The sequence below is a fragment of the Trematomus bernacchii genome, unplaced genomic scaffold (genome assembly GCF_902827165.1).
Source record: "Trematomus bernacchii unplaced genomic scaffold, fTreBer1.1, whole genome shotgun sequence".
In the NCBI taxonomy this organism is placed as follows: domain Eukaryota; kingdom Metazoa; phylum Chordata; class Actinopteri; order Perciformes; family Nototheniidae; genus Trematomus; species Trematomus bernacchii.
The window spans coordinates 5,117,912-5,138,023 of NW_022987662.1; the positions used below are offsets into that span (position 1 = coordinate 5,117,912).

The window sequence follows — 20,112 nt, forward strand, 5'->3', positions numbered from 1 at the left end:
GCATTTTAAAAAAAAAAAATAATTTGGGAAGATTGAAATCGGTAGGGAAAGCCAGCTAAATCGGTAGGTGGTAGAAACATGTCAAAAGCGGTAGACTACCGCCCAAATCGGTAGGGTTGGCAGGTATGGAGTACCCCCTGCACCCCGAAAGACCTCAGTCTCCTCAGCAGAAAGAGTCTGCTCTGTCCATTCTTGTACAGAGCAGCAGAATTATCAGTCCAGTCCAGTTTATTGTTCAGGTGAACACCCAGGTATTTGTAAGATTCCACATTCTCAATGTCCGCTCCCTGGATGTTCACTGGTGTCGGGGGGAGTGTTGGCGCCGTCTGAAGTCCATCACCAGTTCCAGAGCAGAGGGATGATGCCTACGAGACACTGTTGAGCCGTGAAACGGAGAGGGCAGAGATTCAGATCCGTCTGGCAGAAGAACAAATACAGCTGTGCCGGCTTCAGCAAACTGAAACCTCACTAAGAATTCAGCTCCTCAAAGCACGCCTGGATGATCCAGCTGCCTTTGAATGAATGTTTTTTTGTTGTTACCCTAGTGAGAGTATTTTTTAAAATTACAATTCCATTCTGATTTAATGTCCTTTATGTATTTAAAAATATAATTAAACATTATAGATGTCTCTGCAATGTGGTCTCTTGTCTTCCTTGTATTATTTTTCATATCCACTAGATGGCGATCGGTAGGATTAAAGCACTGATATTCAGGATCTAGTAATCTTGAAAAGTCGTAATCTGGATCAGGGTGATCCTATCCTGAATTGCTTTGAACTACAGGGACAAAATCTGGCCGATTTGTGGATCCTGGATCACAAAAAATGGGATTTCAAAATCTGGTCGGATCTGATTGAGATTAAAGTTTTGAACTCCTGGCCGTGTGCAAAAGCTACAATCCCAAAGTTTCCTTTAGAGGGAGTTTCTTGTACACACATTCAGATATTTTACTTAAGTAAAAGTTCTTAAACTACACAGTAAAAATACTCTCTCTGATACAAGTATATGTCCTGCATTAGAAACGTTACTTAAGTAAAAGTAAGTGAGTATATCAGCAAAATGTATAGTATTTAAACATAAAAGTGTATGCAAAGAAAAAAAGAAACATACCAAATATATAATATTGTTCAAAACAAATAAGTAAATTAACTTAATGTTCATGCCAAATACTTACTAATCTCTAAACTGGGTAGCTGATTAACAGATTTAGCTGTTCTCAGTTATTTTTAACTTCATCCGACTGCTTTGGCCATGCTTCAGTATTATTGCTTCAGCTTCTTTTTTAATGAAAGATATTTCTATACTTCTCCCCTGCTCAGTCAGCCATTCTGCTACCCTCAACGCCCTAAATGTTGGGATTCCCTTCAGACTTTACACACAGGCCTGCTCAATCACCTCATTATGCAGTAATGTGCTCCACCTGTGTGTGGTTATATCTGCTGAGCAGGACCCTCCCTCATCCTCAACAAATTCATTTAAAAAGTGCAAAAACCAGGGACCTTCACCAGTCTCCCAACTCTTGCCATGGGTTGTTCAGCTGGATTGGGGTTTGTAGTTTTGTTTTTTATCTATATATTTTAAATTAAGGTTTATTTTTCTTTATACATTTAAAATGTATTCAATCTTTTTCAGGTGGTTCATTCTCCTTGTAGCAGTTGTTAACATTGAGGCACAAAATAAGCACCCAATAAGTATGTTTTTGTCCTTTTGATATATTTTTCAACACACTTGTGTGCTGCTATCTAATATAAATCTTTAATCCCAGAAATCAACTCTAAATGCCTTGGAAACTTGCTGCGTGTGGATGTCAGTGGACTTGGAGGAAGTTTTCTTGAAGTGTCCGCTGTCATAAGTAAGCTGACATTTCAAATGTGTTGCTTTTTCTTAACTTAATCTCATTTTTTTTAATTCGAACTTTTCTTGTTCGTTTCCTCAGATAACTCTTCAATCATCCTCATGCCAAGTCTATCTTCTCAGTGTGGCTTCACCATCAAGAAAGACCACAGGGGAAACGCTGTGATCTATGCCTCCGTCCAAAACTGTTTTGCTCAAAATGTGGTAAAAACGACTGAATGCTAGTTTGTGACGCAGCACCAAATATTGCTTTTGACATGGCAATTAATTTTGAGACTTGTTTCCATGTGTTTTTAGGATGATAAAGCATTCACAACAAAACTAGGTCTGCGGCTACAATCTGACAATGTGGTTGAAGACGAGTTTCACCTGGTGGAAGAAACTTGCTACTACTCTCCCTGGGCCTCCCGGGAAATTATCTGTAAACCCAACTACATGGAGGCAAGTGAACGCAGCATGGCATGTTCCCGTCTATATGATTAGTGGCTTGATGCCTCGTATGAGTGTCAAGGCCGGTACATTGCATGTCACTGCAGAGATTGATTATCACTTATGGAGTGGCCTCATTTCTAGGTGTCTGTGAAAAAAGCAGCTCCAAATGAATATAACCTGCCTGCATACTCCGACTCGGATCCCCGAAAAGCTGCTGAGGTACAGTAAGACTGGCTCATTTTGCCTTTTTTTCTTTTCTTATTCTAGAAACATCTTGTATGTAATGTCTTGATATTTGCCTCACAGCAACCCATGGACGCAAGCTTCAGAATCAACACAGTGGTGTTCTTCACTCCTGAGGAGAGGGTCATGCAGGTGGACGAAGCCCAGAGAAATGGTTATGGGATCTCAAGCACTCCTACCAGGCTGTTGCTGCGAAGCCCAAATCCTTCACGTGAAACATACACCAAGGATGTAAGTGGACTGCAGTTCACTGAGATTCAAACAACTCTCACTTGATATCTTTCCCCTCAGGCAGACTTGTTAAATCATTTGCAGCCCATTAGGTACTTGCTTACACTTGCAGCCATAGATAAAATAATGTAATCAGACAGCCTTTCAAATGCATTACTTTGTCTGGAATCCAGTTGGCACTCTTAAATCAGTGAGTTCTTATTTATAACCCCCCCATATTTTTACGAGGGAAATTATTATGTTACCACAGTATGCATTTACATCCACATGTTGTGTAATCTCCCCCCGCAGGTAGCAGGTGTGCCGATGACTGTGCTCAGCACCTTGATTATATTTGAGAAGACGAAGCTGACTACTCAACTTTATGCACGAGCCGCTTGTCCTCAAGCTCAGGGTAATGTAAAGAGACTCTCTGATGTCATGTCTTCTAGTGTTTTTCACTCGGAATTTGGGGCACTTTCTACTGTCAGGAATTAAAAAAACACATCTGCCAGTATTATTTCTGATTCCAGCTTTTTTTAAATATCAAACTTTTCTAAAAATGGAGCCAAAAATATCTTCCCCACCAGAACTTGTATCCAGGAAGAAGTGCTTTATTTTTTTTTAAATGACACTTTAAGGATTGTTACTGTATGTGGCTGTAAAACTGCTACATTCATAATTTGAATTCTCCTTTTTCAGATTGTTTAAATAAAATACGAATGATTAACTATTTGTTCAGTCAAAATGTTTTGAGGATTTCACTATTTCCGAAACGTTAGCCCTTTTCCTTAAATCTTTCCATGTTAGACCTTTCTTTAAGTGTATTTATTAGCTTTTTTTTGGTGTACAGGTGGGGTTTTCTTTACTGAAACCTCAATCCGCTGGTTCCTGCCGAGGCGCATTGACCCTCTGATTTACTCGAAACACTTCAGACTGTTGGAGATGAACATGGGCGTCGATGGAAGGAAGCTCGAAGCTACAGAGATTTCGGCCAGAAACTATTCCCTGACTCTCGATGACCTTTACGTCATTGTTGAAATCCCTATTGGGGCTGCTGGTTGCCAGATCAAGGTTAGATAAAACAATTGAGTCCATACATTGACGAGGTCGTTTTAGTCATGTATGCAGCTATGCAAAAAAAAACATCTAAAATACTACAAAAGGGCAAAATGTAGATGTTTATATTTCTTGGATCTAAAGAATTTCTCACAACAGTGGAGAAATCAGCGTAGTTAAATGGTACATTCAAGTCATTTTAGACTTTAGAGACACAGTTTAACAAGCAATCACACTTTGTTGTTTCATGGAAAATAACACTACTGAAATCCTGTTGGTATGTACAAAACAAATGTAAACAGATCGTGTGAGTATGTTTGACTGTTGCAACATCTAGTGCTTCATTGCCAGACAAATTTCCCTTTTTCTTTAAATCTGTAGATGATGATGTTATTCAGGAAAGGCCTTACTCAGGATGTTTGTTTATGCAGAGTCATGTCCAGGATGGTCAGTACTTCACTTCTTATATGATTGAGCTGATGCTCGAGTTGCTCTGGACTGAAGACGACACTAATGAGGACACGAGATACAAAGTCTTCCTCCCCGTCGAGACCCCCCTGCAGCTTCAACCTCCACAAGTCATTGACGGTGAGTCATATTATCTTGGTACTCATGTTACTTTTTTACATAAATTGCAACCTGCCTTAATTTCTTCATTTTTGACCTACAGCCACTGTTCCCAAGGAGATGATGTTTAAGGCGTTGATTGGGCCGGTGGGCTTTGATGTAACACTAAAGAACATCAGCTCCCCCTCTGAGGTTTTGTCCTTGGCCGACTGCATTGCCAGAGGCTTTAAAGTCTTTGAACAAATGTCCCCTAACGGCTTCTCAAAGGTCTATACTGTTGAAGTGCCCTTCACGGACCGTGTCGTAGGACAAAGGGTGAGCCTTACACTCAACGTGGGAAATGAAATGCATTTTTTATTTAATTTTGTCAGCTAATAACTATCTGTTTCTCCAACAGAAAGAAATGGGAGTTACAATTTACAATCTTCATCTGACCTTTGGCTTCCTGGTCCTGCCAAAGCATGCTCCATTTACTGCCACTGCTTATCTGAGAGCTAAACTAGAAGACATAGGTCTGTACCCATGGATAAGAGGAATTCATAACAAAACGAGCACAGATGTTTCAAAGTATTTTCCTCCCTCTGCAGATCTTCCCTCTGTCTCAGGTAGCTGTGATGATAAGAATTTCCATGTCCTCGTGAAATACGGGACCAAAGGATTAAACTTTCAGACCATAATGGGAAAACGAATGCTGACCTTGAGCCTGGCTCAGCAGTACGGCTTAATGGGCAACGACACACATTTCAGTTTGATTGTACCATCTTCTGCAGCTGATGCTACGGTCGAGGTATGACTCTTAACCAAAGTTTTAAATGTGCAGGGATTTATCAACATTTGTCACGATTATAGTCCTCTTTAAATCATAATGTATTGTTTCTGAAAACTTCTCAGGCTGTTGAGGAGTCATCCATCAAGAGCAGACTGGATGTGACTCTGAGATATCCGAAGACCAACAAACATATCAAAGACTTCTCCTTGACTTGCAACTTCGTCACAAAGCTGATCGGTTTGTTAAAGAGAATACGTTTTCTTATGTAGGCTTGAATCTCCAATGCATACAAATGTCTGATCGTCTTTTTCAGGGTGTTTCCCTAATGGGACCATCACGGCTCTGGCTATAACCATGGAGTCTGTTCCCAGTCTGAACCCCCGACGGCTCACCCTCAGAAACCCCGCCTGTGGCCCCACATACAGCAACGACCAGTACGCTTATTTTGTCTTCACTGCAAACACCTGTGGGACGACCAGAAAGGTAAAGCATGCTGCTGAACAGCTTGCTGATTGCGGTAGGTTTAAAACTGAGAAATGACTTTCCATTTGTCTTTTCTTAGTTTTTGCCCAATATGATGGTGTATGAGAATGAAATCTCCATCACAGATGAACTTGAATTGAGAAAGCTGTCACAGTTGAAGGAGCCGGAGTTTGTGTGAGTATCTCGAGACTTGGAATCACCAAGCTGAAGGTTGGATGATTAATTTATTATCAAAGCTGTTGCTTGAAAAATGACATGGAAGATTAATTAACAAAAAGTGCTTCCAGTTTTCTAAATGTCAGCTTTTTAATGCTTTTTGTTTGTCTTAACATGATAAACTTCAGGTCATTGGGTTTTAGACTTTTGGTCAGAAAAGAGAAATTCTCAGCTTGGACATTATTAAAAGAAATCTGGGTTTTGCAGCCGTAAACATTCATGTTCACCATTATGTAAACTGACAGTCTGACGCCAAATTTAAAAACAAATACAGAGACTTTGTAGGCTAACCATGTGACAAAAGTTAGAACTTTAAAGACTCTTAAATGGTATTTTCCTTATCAGAAGTCAACTGGTACGCCATAAATCCTTCTATGGTGCAATCCCAGATGTTAACGGTGCCAATTGGTAACAATTGAACAGTTCTAAGTGTTCCCACGTAAGAGTTTTCTTCTTTCAGGCTTCAGGTGTTCTGTTACTATGACATCAACACAAACCAGGCTATGGGCTTCAACACCCGACCTCGCAGGAGTGAACCGTACACTGACGATGCAAGAGGCGAGATGCAGGTTGAAATGAGAGTTGCTTTGGGTAAAGAAAGTTCTTCATGCCTTGTGTGGTTTGTTTTTGTCTTGCATGCTTGCTAAGGATTAGATTCATTTTTTTGAGTATTTGGAAACTCTCCCAAAGCTAGAAACATGGGGAAATAAGAGTTCTTTCGATCATGTCAACACGTTGAAAAAGCTTAATGCAAAGAGATAGGATAACACTTTCTATCAAAATGCAGGATTTTGGGTAACTTGGACAGTTCATATGAATCTAGTTGCTTTAAGTAATTGGAATGGTTTTTTTCATAAAGTTAATCTTTAAACCAATGAACTGAGTTGGCACCTGGGATGTTGACTATGTAAATCCAAGTTAAACTCTTCTGCGTTATGCACCTTAATGTTCTGTGTACAGGCCGTTTCTATTCCTGTCTAATTCGGGTCAACATGTTCTGCTTCACTTCAGACGACTCCTACAGTGCGTTTCAGCGCGTTGAGGACGATCCCATCACAAAGTACCAACAACAGCCGCTGTATTTCGAGGTGGAACTGATGGGATCTTACAACCCTAAAGTATCTCTTGAGCTGGCGTACTGCTGGGTGACGTTGGAGGAGGACAAGACGTCCCTCCCTCGATGGGACCTCATCGTTAATGGGTAACTTGTATATATTTCTTTATTTTTTTTTGTCCCAATTAACTGTTTGTCAAACTGAACAAAAGGGATGGTTTAAAATCATAGGGTGCTCATTTTGCAGACTTTTGGACATCTTTACCCAAATAAAATAACTTTTTTTTTTTTCTCCCTCAGTTGTGCAAACTCAAGGGACCCGCACCCAGTGATCTTCCACTCTGTTTTGCCTAAGGGCAGAGTTCATTATCCTTCCAACTTCAAGCGGTTTGAGGTCCCGATGTTTGCCTTCGCCGAAGACAAGGATAACTTGAACCGCCAGGTACTATCAGTCATAAGAATAAATGGTCTTTTTATTTTTAGATGCTTCATGGTGCGTTCACACCGGACGCGCTGTTTGGGGGTGGCGCAATTACATGTAAAGTCAATGCAGAGACGCGGACAGACGCAAATTCGCTCCGACAGCGAGCATGAAGCGGTGGGCGCGAATCACGCGATTTAACGGTGCCGCGTCAAACGCGAGAGTTCAATTTTTTTCAACTCGAGTGTCAAATTCACGTGACGCGTTCTCGCAGAAGCCAATCAGCGGTGAGGATCTCAGCCTGACGTTCAACCAGAAAACATTAGCAGTTAGCACACAGAGCTCACAGCTCCTCATATCTGTTCAGAAACTGGACAAAAGTTAAACGAGTACAAACCACAGACTGTCTGTGTCATGGCGAATACAGTCGCTGGTTTATTTATGTCTGTAGGCTCATTGTTATGAGTGTGGAATGAGCATATACAACGTTAGCTTAGCCTGGTCGACCCGATCTTCATTCAACAAGCATTTAAAAAGGTTTTTCGCCTGCCGTCTTGTCTGCAGACTTGTCAAGCATTAATTTATGGTTTTTACCAACCGGTATCAGTATGTTGTTACTTCGGCATCATTTAGAAACGTGTATTACAATTTTAATCACGGTAAAATATGTTCATTTTGTTGTAGTTGTAGCTCCCGAGCCAGCGCGTCTTGTTTGAATGATGAGAGTAAACGCAGCCGCGGTGAAACTCGAGCGCTTCGAGCGATGTGAATATTAGCATCGCGTCCGGTGTGAACGCAGCATCAGAGTTTGGAAAACAAAAGTACGCTGTCTATAACAAACCCTTAAATCTGTTCATATCTTGTAGGTCTTTGTCCACTGTGAGGTGGTAATCTGTGATGTTAGAAATCCAGTGGATGCAGCTTGTAATGTGCAGTGTTCAGACCAGGACAACACGATGAAGGGTATGCTCTCATACATGCTGATTTCATTATCCAGTAATGTACAATAAGGTTTACATGTGTTTGCTCAAATTATAAAATGGGACAATGACTTTTGAATAAAGTGGCTAAGATATATATTTTTCTTTTTTCTCCCACAGGTCAAAATCGTGACGTTTCAGATGACCCTGGTTTCAAACACGTAACTTCAGGACCAATCATTATAATGAGCTCCTAAACAAAGTCCTAATAAAATATTTTTAAATAATTCACACTTGTAGTATTTTCTTGGGAATATTGGAGTTTTTTTTAATCTATAGTTGTGTTTTCTATGGTTATGGGGAGGTCCAAACTAATTTTCCGTTCCAAATCACATATATTTAAATGTATTATGTACTGTACAGCAACTGCCTGTGTGTACGGTTTCATGCAATAGGCATACAATACGGACATACTGCTTCATCATAACATTGCACCTTGAACTTTAGTCTCCTGAGGCTTGAAAAATACCTTTCCAAAAGTGTGCCATATTTTAGTATTCATATTGTTGAAACTCAAAATATGCCTAATTTATGCATTTGTTGGAGACTGCCTGGAGTGAGCATTTAGTTAAAAAAAATATATATCTTTCTGACATTCATGTTAAACAACTTTTAAATCTGATTCATTCTTTTAGAAATATTAAACATTGTTCCGACCTTGGTAAAGAGGCCTTCTTCAGATTTTAACATTAAGGTGTGTATGATCTCAAAGCTAGAGTGGAGGACAGCTTGAAATTCGCCTTCATATATTTTTTTTAAACCTGCCATAATTCCCAAACACTACACTCCTGAGACTTAATTTGTCATGACAAACGTAGGAAAACATCTCTAAGCTTGAAAAATAAATTAAACCAAATGCCTCTTGAGGGCATGAAGTGACAAAAACGTTCATGTCTCCATTAAAGCCAATTGTAAATTCAAGCTGATCTTTACTCACAGCATTAGCCGCACACCTTTAGTTAATCTGCCAAAAAGGCCACATTAACCCGAAAGTACACAAAAAGCACACTTCAGATGCTCAACTTCCTTCAGATGCTTCACACGTTGAAATTTCACCAATATCTGTTACGGTTCAACAAAACGTTCACATGTAAGAGGTTTATCTCTCATTCAGAACAATGAAAAGGCTCTCCTCTCACTGATTACTGCACATCACCATGGAAACCTTTGATCTCTGGACACGTCGTTAGCTCAAATATAAACACCTGTGTCATGGAACACGATGTCATAACTCCAACTGACATGCTCAGAGCAGCAGACTTCAGATAATGGTTAATGGTCCAGCCTTCATGTCTGTGCCATTAGTGAGTTTTCCTCAAAAGCTGTTGCCATGGCAATGCATCCCTCGCCGTAAAACACGATATTGCTATAACTCCTATGAAAATGGTCAAAAAGTGCTCAAGGCAAGTTTATTTATATAGCACCTTTCAACACAAGGCAATTCAAAGTGCTTTACAAAAATGGTAGACATTAAGAAAATGGCATTTAAAATCAGTCATTAAAAATAAAAGATAATAAAATAAACATTAAAAGAAAAAATACATGGATAAAAGTTACAGTGCAGTTTAAGATATGAATAGTTTAATTAAAAGCAGCGGCAAAAAGAAAAGTCTTCAGCCTGGATTTAAAAGTAGTAAGAGTTGCAGCAGACCTGCAGGTTTCTGGGAGTTTGTTCCAGATATTTGGAGCATAATAACTGAACGCTGCTTTACCATGTTTAGTTCTGACTCTGGGGACAGAAAGCTGACCAGTCCCTGAAGACCTGAGAGTTCTGGATGGTTCATAATTTAGCAGTAGGTCAGACATGTATTTTGGGCCTAAACCATTCAAAGCTTTATAAACCAGCAACAATATTTTGAAATCTATTCTTTGACACACAGGAAGCCAGTGTAAGGACTTCAGAACAGGAGTGATGTGATCCACTTTCTTAGTGTTAGTGAGGACGCGAGCAGCGGCGTTCTGAATTAGCTGCAGCTTTCTAATAGATTTTTTAGTGAGACCTGTAAAGACACCATTACAGTAGTCCAGTCTACTGAAGATAAAAGCATGGACAAGTTTTTCCAAATCCTGCTGTGACATTAGTCTTTTAATCCTGGATATATTCTTTAGGTGATAGTAGGCTGATTTAGTAACTGTTTTAATGTGACTGTTGAAACTCAGGTCAGAGTCCATGACTACACCTAGATTTCTGGCTTTATCTGTTGTTTTGAACATTGCAGACTGAAGCTCAGCGCTAACTTTTATACGTTCTGCCTTGGCTCCAAAAACCATTACCTCAGTTTTATCTTTGTTTAATTGGAGAAAGTTCTGACACATCCAGTCATTGATTTGTTCAATGCACTTACTCAGTGTTTGAATTGGAGCATAGTCTCCTGGTGAAATTGTTACGTAAATGTGTGTGTCATCCGCATAGCTATGGTAACTTATTTTGTTGTTTTTCATTATCTGAGCCAGTGGTAGCATGTAGATGTTAAAGAGAAGAGGCCCCAAGATGGAGCCTTGAGGTACCCCACATGTCATATTTGTCAACCCAGATGTGTATTTACCTATAGAAACAAAGTTTTTTCTGTCCTTTAAGTAGGACTCAAACCAATTTAGAACTGTTTCCGAAAGTCCCACCCAGTTTTCTAGTCGGTCTAGTAATATGTTGTGGTCAACAGTGTCAAACGCAGCACTGAGATCTAATAATACTAACACTGAAGTTCTGCCACTGTCTGTGTTTAAGTGGATGTCATTGAAGACCTTTACAAGAGCAGTCTCAGTGCTGTGGTTTTAAACTCAAACTTCACATGTGTGCTAACAGTCCAGCCGTGAAGACATCTATTTGACAGTTTTAAGATTTCTTCAAATGCCGTTGCCTTGGCAACATAACGTTCACTATGAAACACGGTTTTCTCACAACTTCAGTTCAAATGCTCGAAATGGCCCAAAACTTCACAGGTTTGGTAACGATGCAGCCATCAACACATCTAAGCGTATTATGGGGTGTCATCAAATGCCGTTGCCATGGTGATAGAGCATTCGCCATCAAGTTAGTTCAAAAGTTTGCAGTTCAAATATTCTGCTGCTTTTCCAAGCCTTTTTACTTTCTTTTCTTCTCTCATCACACATTCAAGCCCCCAGTGTTCATGTATCATTTCAATCTAAATTCTTCACTTTCTTCTTACACATTACATTTCAGCATAGCAATTCAGCGTCAGCTTTTCAGCATAAAGCATTCCCACTAGCAATTTCTTCAGGAATTGTATTCTCTAGTTTGTTAAACATTGACAAATTATTTCAAATATGTATGCTAATATTTGACTTGTGGTAGGTTTAAATTAAAATGTAAATCTTTTTCACTGATCTCTTGACCTTCACTCATACTTGCAAGTGCATCGAGGAGCTTCATTTAAACAGTGATTATCCAAATCTGATACTTTAAAGGAGCCCCATTATGCTTTTCTTGATGTTCCCTGTGTTCTGGGCCCTGGAGTTCAAAACTTTGAATCCCTATCTGATCAGATCAGATTTGGATTTTGGGTAGTTCAAAACCAAAAAACAGGATTAGGATCACTTTGATATCCGATCAGATCAGGAAATCCAATCCAAGCTTTAATCTGGATCAAATCTTCAAAATGGGTAACACAGGATTGGGATCAGTTTGATCCCAAAAAAATGGATTATCCTGATCCCACCAGGAGGTGGATTACCAGAGCAAAATGTACTGTACAATTTATTTTAAAATATGTTTCAATTTAAATAAGATGGCAAAGTTTGTTAACTGAAATAATATACCATTTTTAGCCTTCATGGGAAATACATTTTATTTTTCCATTTTTGCTCACGTTTGTGGTGGCCTATTTTGTTTTCAACCAAATGTTGATGACATAAATGTTTATGCTCATAAAAGTATCACAACAACGATTGTCAATCACAAATGTAATTTAGATTAAAGAAAAAATATCTTCAACAAAAAAAAGGTCCATCATCTGTCATCACCTTTCAAAAGTAATTGCGGACAATAGCATCTCGCATTGCACCACCACTCAGTCTCTCATTTAGAGGGAAATCCATAGGTGGGCCTAGATCATCAGCAGGTGCGAGGGACTCTGGGGGATCATCGATGTCAGAGAGGGGGACTCTGCGATGGACAGCGATATTGTGTAGCACAATACAAGCCAGTGTTATGCAGCATGCTCGTTGGGGTTCCACTCTCAGATAGTTCAGGCATGCAAAACGCCTCTTCAGTACTCCATTCAAGCTGCTCAATGACACACCTTGTTCTTCCATGGGCGTTGTTGTAGCGCATCTGTGAGGGAGTGTTTGCCGTGGGAAAAGGTGTCATCACCCATGGTAGGAGTGGGTAGGCACTGTCGGCTAATATAACTCCATCCGGCCTGTTGGTTTGAAATTCAGTGAACAACCGGCTCTCTCTGAAGATTCGTGCATCATGGACTGACCCAGGCCATCTCACAACACAGTTGGTGATGGCAAGGTGGTCAGCATCTCCCACAATTTGCACATTGATGCTGATCCCTTTCCTGTTGACATATTCCCACTCCCTCTGACGAGGTGCTTGAATATGTACATGGGTGCAGTCGATCACCCTAATGGTGTTGGGCATGTCTCCCAGAAGAAAAAATTGCTGCTTCACTTTGGCAATCTGGCCATCATTGGGAAAAGTCACAAAGTGATCCAGCAGGCGAGCCAGTGCATCAGACACAGCTGTCACCACTTCACCCACTGTTCTCCTGTGGACTCCCATGCTGTCAGCTATGACCTGATAGAATGTTCCACATGTGTAAAAGCGCAGGGCAATGAGGACCTGTTCCTCTACAGTCAGAGCATGACTCCGCAAGGTTCTGCACTGCAGTTGTGGCCTGACCAGATCAGCAATGTAGTTGATGTCATCAAGTCCAAATCGAAAACGATTGTACAGTTCTTCTGTTGTGTACTGTTGGAGAGGTTTGGGGCGCTCGGTGTGGACCCTTTGGCGGTAACCTCTCCTTCCAGCATGGAAGATGTGAACAATCCCTGCCATGACTGTGTTCGGACTGTTCTTTCAGTCAGTAGGCCTACATCAGTCTCTGAATAATAAGTAATTGCAAATACACACCTGGAATGCATGTCCAGATTGGTTAGGGCCTGTGGTTAATTATGTAATTAATAGCAAGGCCAGACCTATAAAACTAATTGCTGACCTGACCAAACCATTGAGTTGGAAAGATGGACAAAAAGGGGCCTAATTTTACATCTGCTGAGACCCGTGCAGATGGGTCTGAGCAGATGTTGTTGGATGTTGGAGTGGCAGTGCGCAAAGTTTACACCGCGTCAAACAGCACTTTGAAATGGAATGAAACCCATCGATGGCACACTATCCAAATCAAGACTCGAACGTTTTTTTCATATGGAATGCAGTTGGAGGTCAACCAATCACAGAGCTTGAGAACTAATCACGGGGTTTGTCAAACAAAGCACATGGTGTAGTCCTAAACAATAGCTGAGGATTCTGGGTAGTGTAGTGTCTTCTGCCATCCTAAATCGAAGGGGAAAAATACAAAAGCATTGCACACAATTTAAACCAATCAATGTTGTGTAATTAGCAAGGATAATCTGGTGTTTTTGAGTTGATGAGTAGTGCAGATATCACTGTAAAATCAATCGACAGTAAGGAGAATAGTTACTTCCGGGTGTAAAATCCTCTGTTATCCAATGGGAATGGACGCTCACATTGCCTTTAAACAGCCGCCGACATAAACGGATGCGGTGCTTCCATGAGCGTCAAATACCGCCGCTGATGGGAATACATTGCAATCAGTTGAAGGCTCCTTGCGTCCGTTTATGAAGCTGAAGGAGCCTCGGCGCGTCCCAACTGCACGCCACGGGACCCTGACCAAGCGTCGCTCCTGGACGTTTAGGGAGTGAGAGTGTGTTGGCCATTGGAGTGTTGCTTGTGGAAGACATTCTCAAGCAACCGTTTCGCTTCTCATGCACTGATTCGCTAGCTGAACAGCCAATCAGAGTGATTTCTTTGTCCGACTGCCTGTGGCCGACGCACGACCATGAAAGGCCAAATAAGGCGTGTCACGGCCGACGGTGCGGGACACACCAAATTGAGTTTGGGCGACAGGGCACGCTTCGTCGTCCGACTAACGAAAACGGCCGATTTCGGCCTGGTGTGTCAGGGCCTTTATATAGCATCCTAGTACTACAATTTTCCAGGAGCTTGCATGCTTATGATCATCTTATTAAAGGTAGGGTAGGTACGTTTGAGAAACCGGCTCGAGATACACTTTTTGTTATATTCCATGGAATGCTCTTAACATCCCGATAGCAATGAATATCTTAAGTGCTTTGACAAAAAAATCCATAAAAAAGTCATCTGTGGAAACCGTAATACTGTAAAAAGCACGACCAATCATTTTAGCCGGCCCGGCTAAAATAACTGGATGGCCTACCTGCCTGTCAGCCTTCCATCTGTGCACAAACTTATCTCGTGCCCTCATTGGTCATGTGCACGTTCGTGTGTGTTGGAGGAGGGGCTCTATAAGGAAGTGGCAGATTTTCTCCGGTTGTGTATTTTCAAATTCTAGCGATCTCGAGCCGGTTTCTCAAACTTACCTTCCCTACCTTTAAGGGGTATAAAGTATATTGATAAACTTTCATTTCAGGTCGTCAATGCACCTGATGTGACACACACCATTGAAGATGAGGTCCTCCTGACCCTTGTGGATCCAGAAGCTGGACCTTCAGCCAGGCCTGATGACACACTGCAAGAGCCACCTCGAAAGAGAAAATGCAAGCGCACCAGAAAATCAGAATCAGAATCAGAATACCTTTATTAGTCCCACAGAGGGGACATTTGCATCGTTACAGCAGGAAAGAGCCACAGACAGCTTAATGTTACCTATGTTAAGAAAAAAGTACTAAGTTATGATATAATAAAAATATAATATAAAAAAGAAAAGAAAAATACTTTCCAAAATACAAATCCTGTAACAGTTCTTAGGATTTAGCAGCCAGGTATATATTACACAGTTATTAATGGCATATGTATATAATGTATATATTGCACATATAGCACATATTGCACATAGTATGATGGTATTTAACTGCAGCAAGTTACACAATTTACAAGATACAAAATGCAAAAAAAAACACACCTTGTAACGGTTCTAAGGATTAGCAGCCAGTTATAAATTACACAGTTATTAACGACATATATATACTTATATATTGCACATATAGCACATATTGCACATAGTTGATTGGTATTTAGCAGCAAGGGGTGATATAGTCTGTGTTGTGGTGTGTGTAGGGGAGGGGGGGGGGGGGGGGGGGTGTCTACTAGGGGCTGTGCTGGTTGTATAGTCTGACCGCTGCAGGAAGGAAGGACCTGCGGTATCTCTCAGTGAGACAGCTGGGGTGCAGCAGCCTGTCGCTGAAGGAGCTGCACAGTGAGGACAGGGTGTCCTGGAGGGGGTGGGACATATTGTCCAGCAGGGAGGACAGCTTGGCTGCCATTCTCCTGTCTCCCACCACCTCCACAGTGTCCAGAGGACTCCCCAGGACATAGCTGGCCTTCCTTACCAGTCTGTTCAGTCTCTTCCCGTCAGCAGCCGAGATGCTGCTGCCCCAGCAGGCCACACCATAGAAAATGGCTGATGCCACAACAGAGTCGTAAAAAGTCTGAAGGAGTACCATACCATGCCAACCTTTCCAAATCCAAAAGAGGTAGGTTTGCGCGTGGCAAATGTGCACGCCCGAATTAGGTGATCAGAAGAAATGGAACCACATGAATTACTGGTATAAACCATGCATTTAATATATTGCATGCATCACATCATCAATATATCATTACACAGAATGTTCAGTCATTTTAGTGCTTGGTACGTGGCGGATTTGGCTTTCTTCAGAAGTTCAGGGTCTGGTTTCCAGTTGCAGCAGGTGAATTTTTTGAAGATATTTATCTTCCCTGCCAACAGACCACACAGAGTGTTTCGGATGCCATAAGTTTCACTGTAAACACTTGACTTAGAATGGCCTTCTTTGCCACGCCCAAGCTGGCTCCGCTGATCAGTAGTGATCTTGCGCACCATGCTGAACAAGGCCTCGCAGTAGGCATTGCTGTGAGGCACAAGCAACACATGCTGGGTAACTGTGCAGAGATTCTCATAAAAAGGCTGGCTTGTTGCAGGATCCCTCAGCTTTGCCATGGCAGCCCAGAAAGCATCAACCCGCTCTCCATCTGTGTAAGGGGGTAGGTCTGTGTCTTTGGCGGATTGGTACTGCATGAATTCCACACACACAGCATCCTGTTTATCTGTTGGGACAGCAGAGGCGGGCAGTTCATCCAGCAGCTTCAGAAAGGACCTCATAGACAGATTCTGTCGAACAGCAGGGTCCACCACAACAGCATTGCAGATGAGATTGTCTTTGAAGGGGAACTTCTTTGCCATATAGGCCAGCACATTCACATAGAAGTCCCTGACCTCCAACCTGAATTTCTTCACCTCATGCATGCCCTCCATGTCTTCTTTTATGATCATTTGCATTGCTGCAAACCCCACGAACAACTCCTGGCTGTCTTTCTGATTGGAGGGATTTCTGAAGTCCACCTGAAGGACATCACTCTCCTCCTGCAGTACATCTGGCTTCACCAAACAGGACAGGAAGCTCTGAGAAAAAAGTAATTGTGTGGATTAACAAAACAAGATATGGCTTCATCACAGAATGTACAATTTATAATAGTTCCCAGAATCATTAAACCTGTACTACATTTATAATCAAGTGTAATTGTTCTATTGTATAAAACGTTATTTTTTACATATATACGACTGAAATCTTATGCTATCTACAATAGTTAGAATACCTGATAGATCTTCAGCATTGATGGATACAGCCGATGAATCATTGGGGCGTCAGACTGCAGGAGTACGTTGAAGCTGTCGAAGTTTGGCAGGATGGCATGTAGAAAGTACATGTACAGCTTTGCTGTTGGACTCTTGAATACTTTCAGAAGCCTCTGTTCACGAGCACCACCCTTCTTCAACCTAAATGAAAGGTAATAGGTGGTTAAAATATTAATACAAATATAAGGTATGCTGGTTGATGAAGAACATTCAAAACATTTTATTTTCACAACATTTAAAGTAAACATGCATTGTCTATATTTCTTAATGAGATATATTTCACTTTTCACAAAATGTAGAGTATAAGTAAATAATTACTCTATAGTACTTAATTAAATTAATAAATTAGCTACCTAAATCATGGCCTTTTATTCAAGATTACTTATTATTCTTTTCAGAATGTAGCCTATTTATTTATGATAGCATTAACGCTATGCCTAAATATTTTTACTAAATATTTGTATATGGTTCTCAAAATAAATACCAATGCTGAGCTTACCTCTGTCTCTTCGACGGAGGCTCCATGTCATCTTCATCAGCATCGAAGGTTGACAAGATGTAGGACCTCAAGCCTTCCCAGAGATTGAGCGTCCTCTCGATGCACTTGTGTAGGCTGAGCCATCTTGTGGAAACGTGCTTCAGGATCTTCCTCACGACCACATCGTTGAAGACGAGAAACTCCCTCAGTTGATGCTTCCTCTTGGCACTAAGAAACAGAAATGTAAAATAGTTTAATATAATGAACTTGAATATAAGTTTAATATCATAATTTATGTGCCATTTCAAATGGAAGAAATTAGAAGAACACAGACTAAAACAGCAATGTACAGACGAATCAGATGATTAAACATGATCTTAAAATATATTTTATATATTTTTTTATTTATTTTTTTGTAATCATTATTTTTAATACTTTCTGCTGACACTAGGTGGGGCTGTGCCCCTAATGACCAGTCGCCACTGGCCATTTGTCTAGTAATTAAATATAACAAATTAAGGTTAAAAGGATAAAACACTAATTTAAATTGTAAAGCATGCAAATATATTCCCTGAATTTTATATGAAGTGTTCAGTAATAACTTTGCCCACCTTTTATCAAAATGATAGTAGAGGTCTATGATGAAATCCTCCACATCGAAACTTCGCAGCGCTTTCCCACCAGTCTTGGCTGCCAGTGCACTAAGGTGGCATGGGCATCCCACTAAATGGATGTCTTTGTTGCCCTTGCGGAGGTAGCTCATCACACCACGATGCTGTCCAGTCATTACAGACGCGTTGTCTGACGAGAAAGCCACACACTGTTCAACATCTAATCCACCTTGTTTAAGGGACGCCTTGAGGGCCGATGCGATGTTCTCACCAGTCGCTTCATTTACGACTGGCATGTCAAGGAATGAAGTTGTGATCAGGCCAGTCTCTTCATCCACATGAGTGATAAGTACTGGGAAGAACTTATCTTCTTCGTCGCTACTCCCATCAGTTGCCAAGCTGTACGGCGCCTTCTTCAAACCCACAGCCTTTTTCAGTCCGTCAACCGAGTGGCTTGCCACACTGTACGCTATATGTGTTGCTTTGGTACGTCCACATGCATATTGCCGGGCAATTTCACTATCCGGAAACATCCGAGACACCAGCTTTGAGTAGTGATCATTCAGGGCGAGTGGTAAATTGTGCTCGATCACCATTCCTTGGAATAACAGTTCGGCATTAATCACAGCAGTTGACTGGTTCTTCTTAACAAACATATTCATGACAGATAAAGTAGTACCCTTGACTGCCATCGCATTACTTTTGTGTTTTTCGGTGGCTATGTGTTTGACTACATCGTTATGTCCGCCATGGCAAATCGAGACGTCGGACCTACACAATTCGCAGAATGCGTGCTTCTCTCCTCTCCGCGATACCTTGATGAACGGGTGACCTGCTGTCCACTTGGCTTTAAATACATTGTCCCACCGCTTGGTGGGCTTCTTCTTCTCGGGAAGTTCCATATCACAACCATCAAAACCTGTCGCTGTGTGTCGCTGTCGGTGTGTTGCTGTCAGTGTGTCGCTGTCAGTGTGTCATGTGAATAAACAACACTTAACTGGGGCGCCAAAACCAAACACTAATCACGTGACGAGCAAATCCAATTTCATTGGATAGGAGCCAAAGTCGAGCAGCTTGTCAGTGCGCCAAGGGGCATTTTAAAAAAAAATAATTTGGGAAGATTGAAATCGGTAGGGAAAGCCAGCTAAATCGGTAGGCGGTAGAAACATGTCAAAAGCGGTAGACTACCGCCCAAATCGGTAGGGTTGGCAGGTATGGAGTACCCCCTGCACCCCGAAAGACCTCAGTCTCCTCAGCAGAAAGAGTCTGCTCTGTCCATTCTTGTACAGAGCAGCAGAATTATCAGTCCAGTCCAGTTTATTGTTCAGGTGAACACCCAGGTATTTGTAAGATTCCACAATCTCAATGTCCGCTCCCTGGATGTTCACTGGTGTCGGGGGGAGTGTTGGCGCCGTCTGAAGTCCATCACCAGTTCCAGAGCAGAGGGATGATGCCTACGAGACACTGTTGAGCCGTGAAACGGAGAGGGCAGAGATTCAGATCCGTCTGGCAGAAGAACAAATACAGCTGTGCCGGCTTCAGCAAACTGAAACCTCACTAAGAATTCAGCTCCTCAAAGCACGCCTGGATGATCCAGCTGCCTTTGAATGAATGTTTTTTTGTTGTTACCCTAGTGAGAGTATTTTTTTAAATTACAATTCCATTCTGATTTAATGTCCTTTATGTATTTAAAAATATAATTAAACATTATAGATGTCTCTGCAATGTGGTCTCTTGTCTTCCTTGTATTATTTTTCATATCCACTAGATGGCGATCGGTAGGATTAAAGCACTGATATTCAGGATCTAGTAATCTTGAAAAGTCGTAATCTGGATCAGGG

At 41.3% G+C, this 20,112-nt stretch overlaps 1 protein-coding gene across 2 annotated transcripts; it reads left to right on the forward strand.

Moving 5' to 3' along the window:
* The first annotated feature begins 1,453 nt into the window (after window positions 1-1,453).
* On the forward strand, window positions 1,454-8,521 carry LOC117486891. Of its 2 annotated transcripts, XM_034135479.1 has the most exons (21): window positions 1,454-1,547; window positions 1,633-1,691; window positions 1,766-1,852; window positions 1,937-2,058; window positions 2,152-2,295; window positions 2,428-2,505; window positions 2,593-2,760; window positions 3,052-3,154; window positions 3,593-3,813; window positions 4,230-4,386; window positions 4,469-4,680; window positions 4,763-4,877; window positions 4,953-5,152; window positions 5,257-5,371; window positions 5,448-5,617; window positions 5,697-5,791; window positions 6,294-6,424; window positions 6,845-7,034; window positions 7,188-7,329; window positions 8,175-8,271; window positions 8,409-8,521. In XM_034135479.1, exons 1-21 carry the CDS (start codon window positions 1,525-1,527, stop codon window positions 8,483-8,485), a joined length of 2,706 nt encoding a protein of 901 aa, XP_033991370.1. In that variant the 5' UTR covers window positions 1,454-1,524; the 3' UTR covers window positions 8,486-8,521. The 2 variants fall into 2 exon arrangements, with proteins under 2 accessions (XP_033991370.1, XP_033991369.1); XM_034135478.1 differs by having other exon boundaries at window positions 4,763-5,152.
* Window positions 8,522-20,112: the final 11,591 nt, after the last annotated feature.

Excerpts from the sequence above, each read along its gene's own strand:
- LOC117486891 (XM_034135478.1), top strand. The coding sequence starts at position 1,525 with ATGGGTTGTTCAGCTGGATTGGG. Across the intron at positions 4,387-4,468 it reads ACCTCCACAAGTCATTGACG|CCACTGTTCCCAAGGAGATG; the intron begins GTGAGTCATATT and ends TTTGACCTACAG. Across the intron at positions 5,792-6,293 it reads TTGAAGGAGCCGGAGTTTGT|GCTTCAGGTGTTCTGTTACT; the intron begins GTGAGTATCTCG and ends TTCTTCTTTCAG.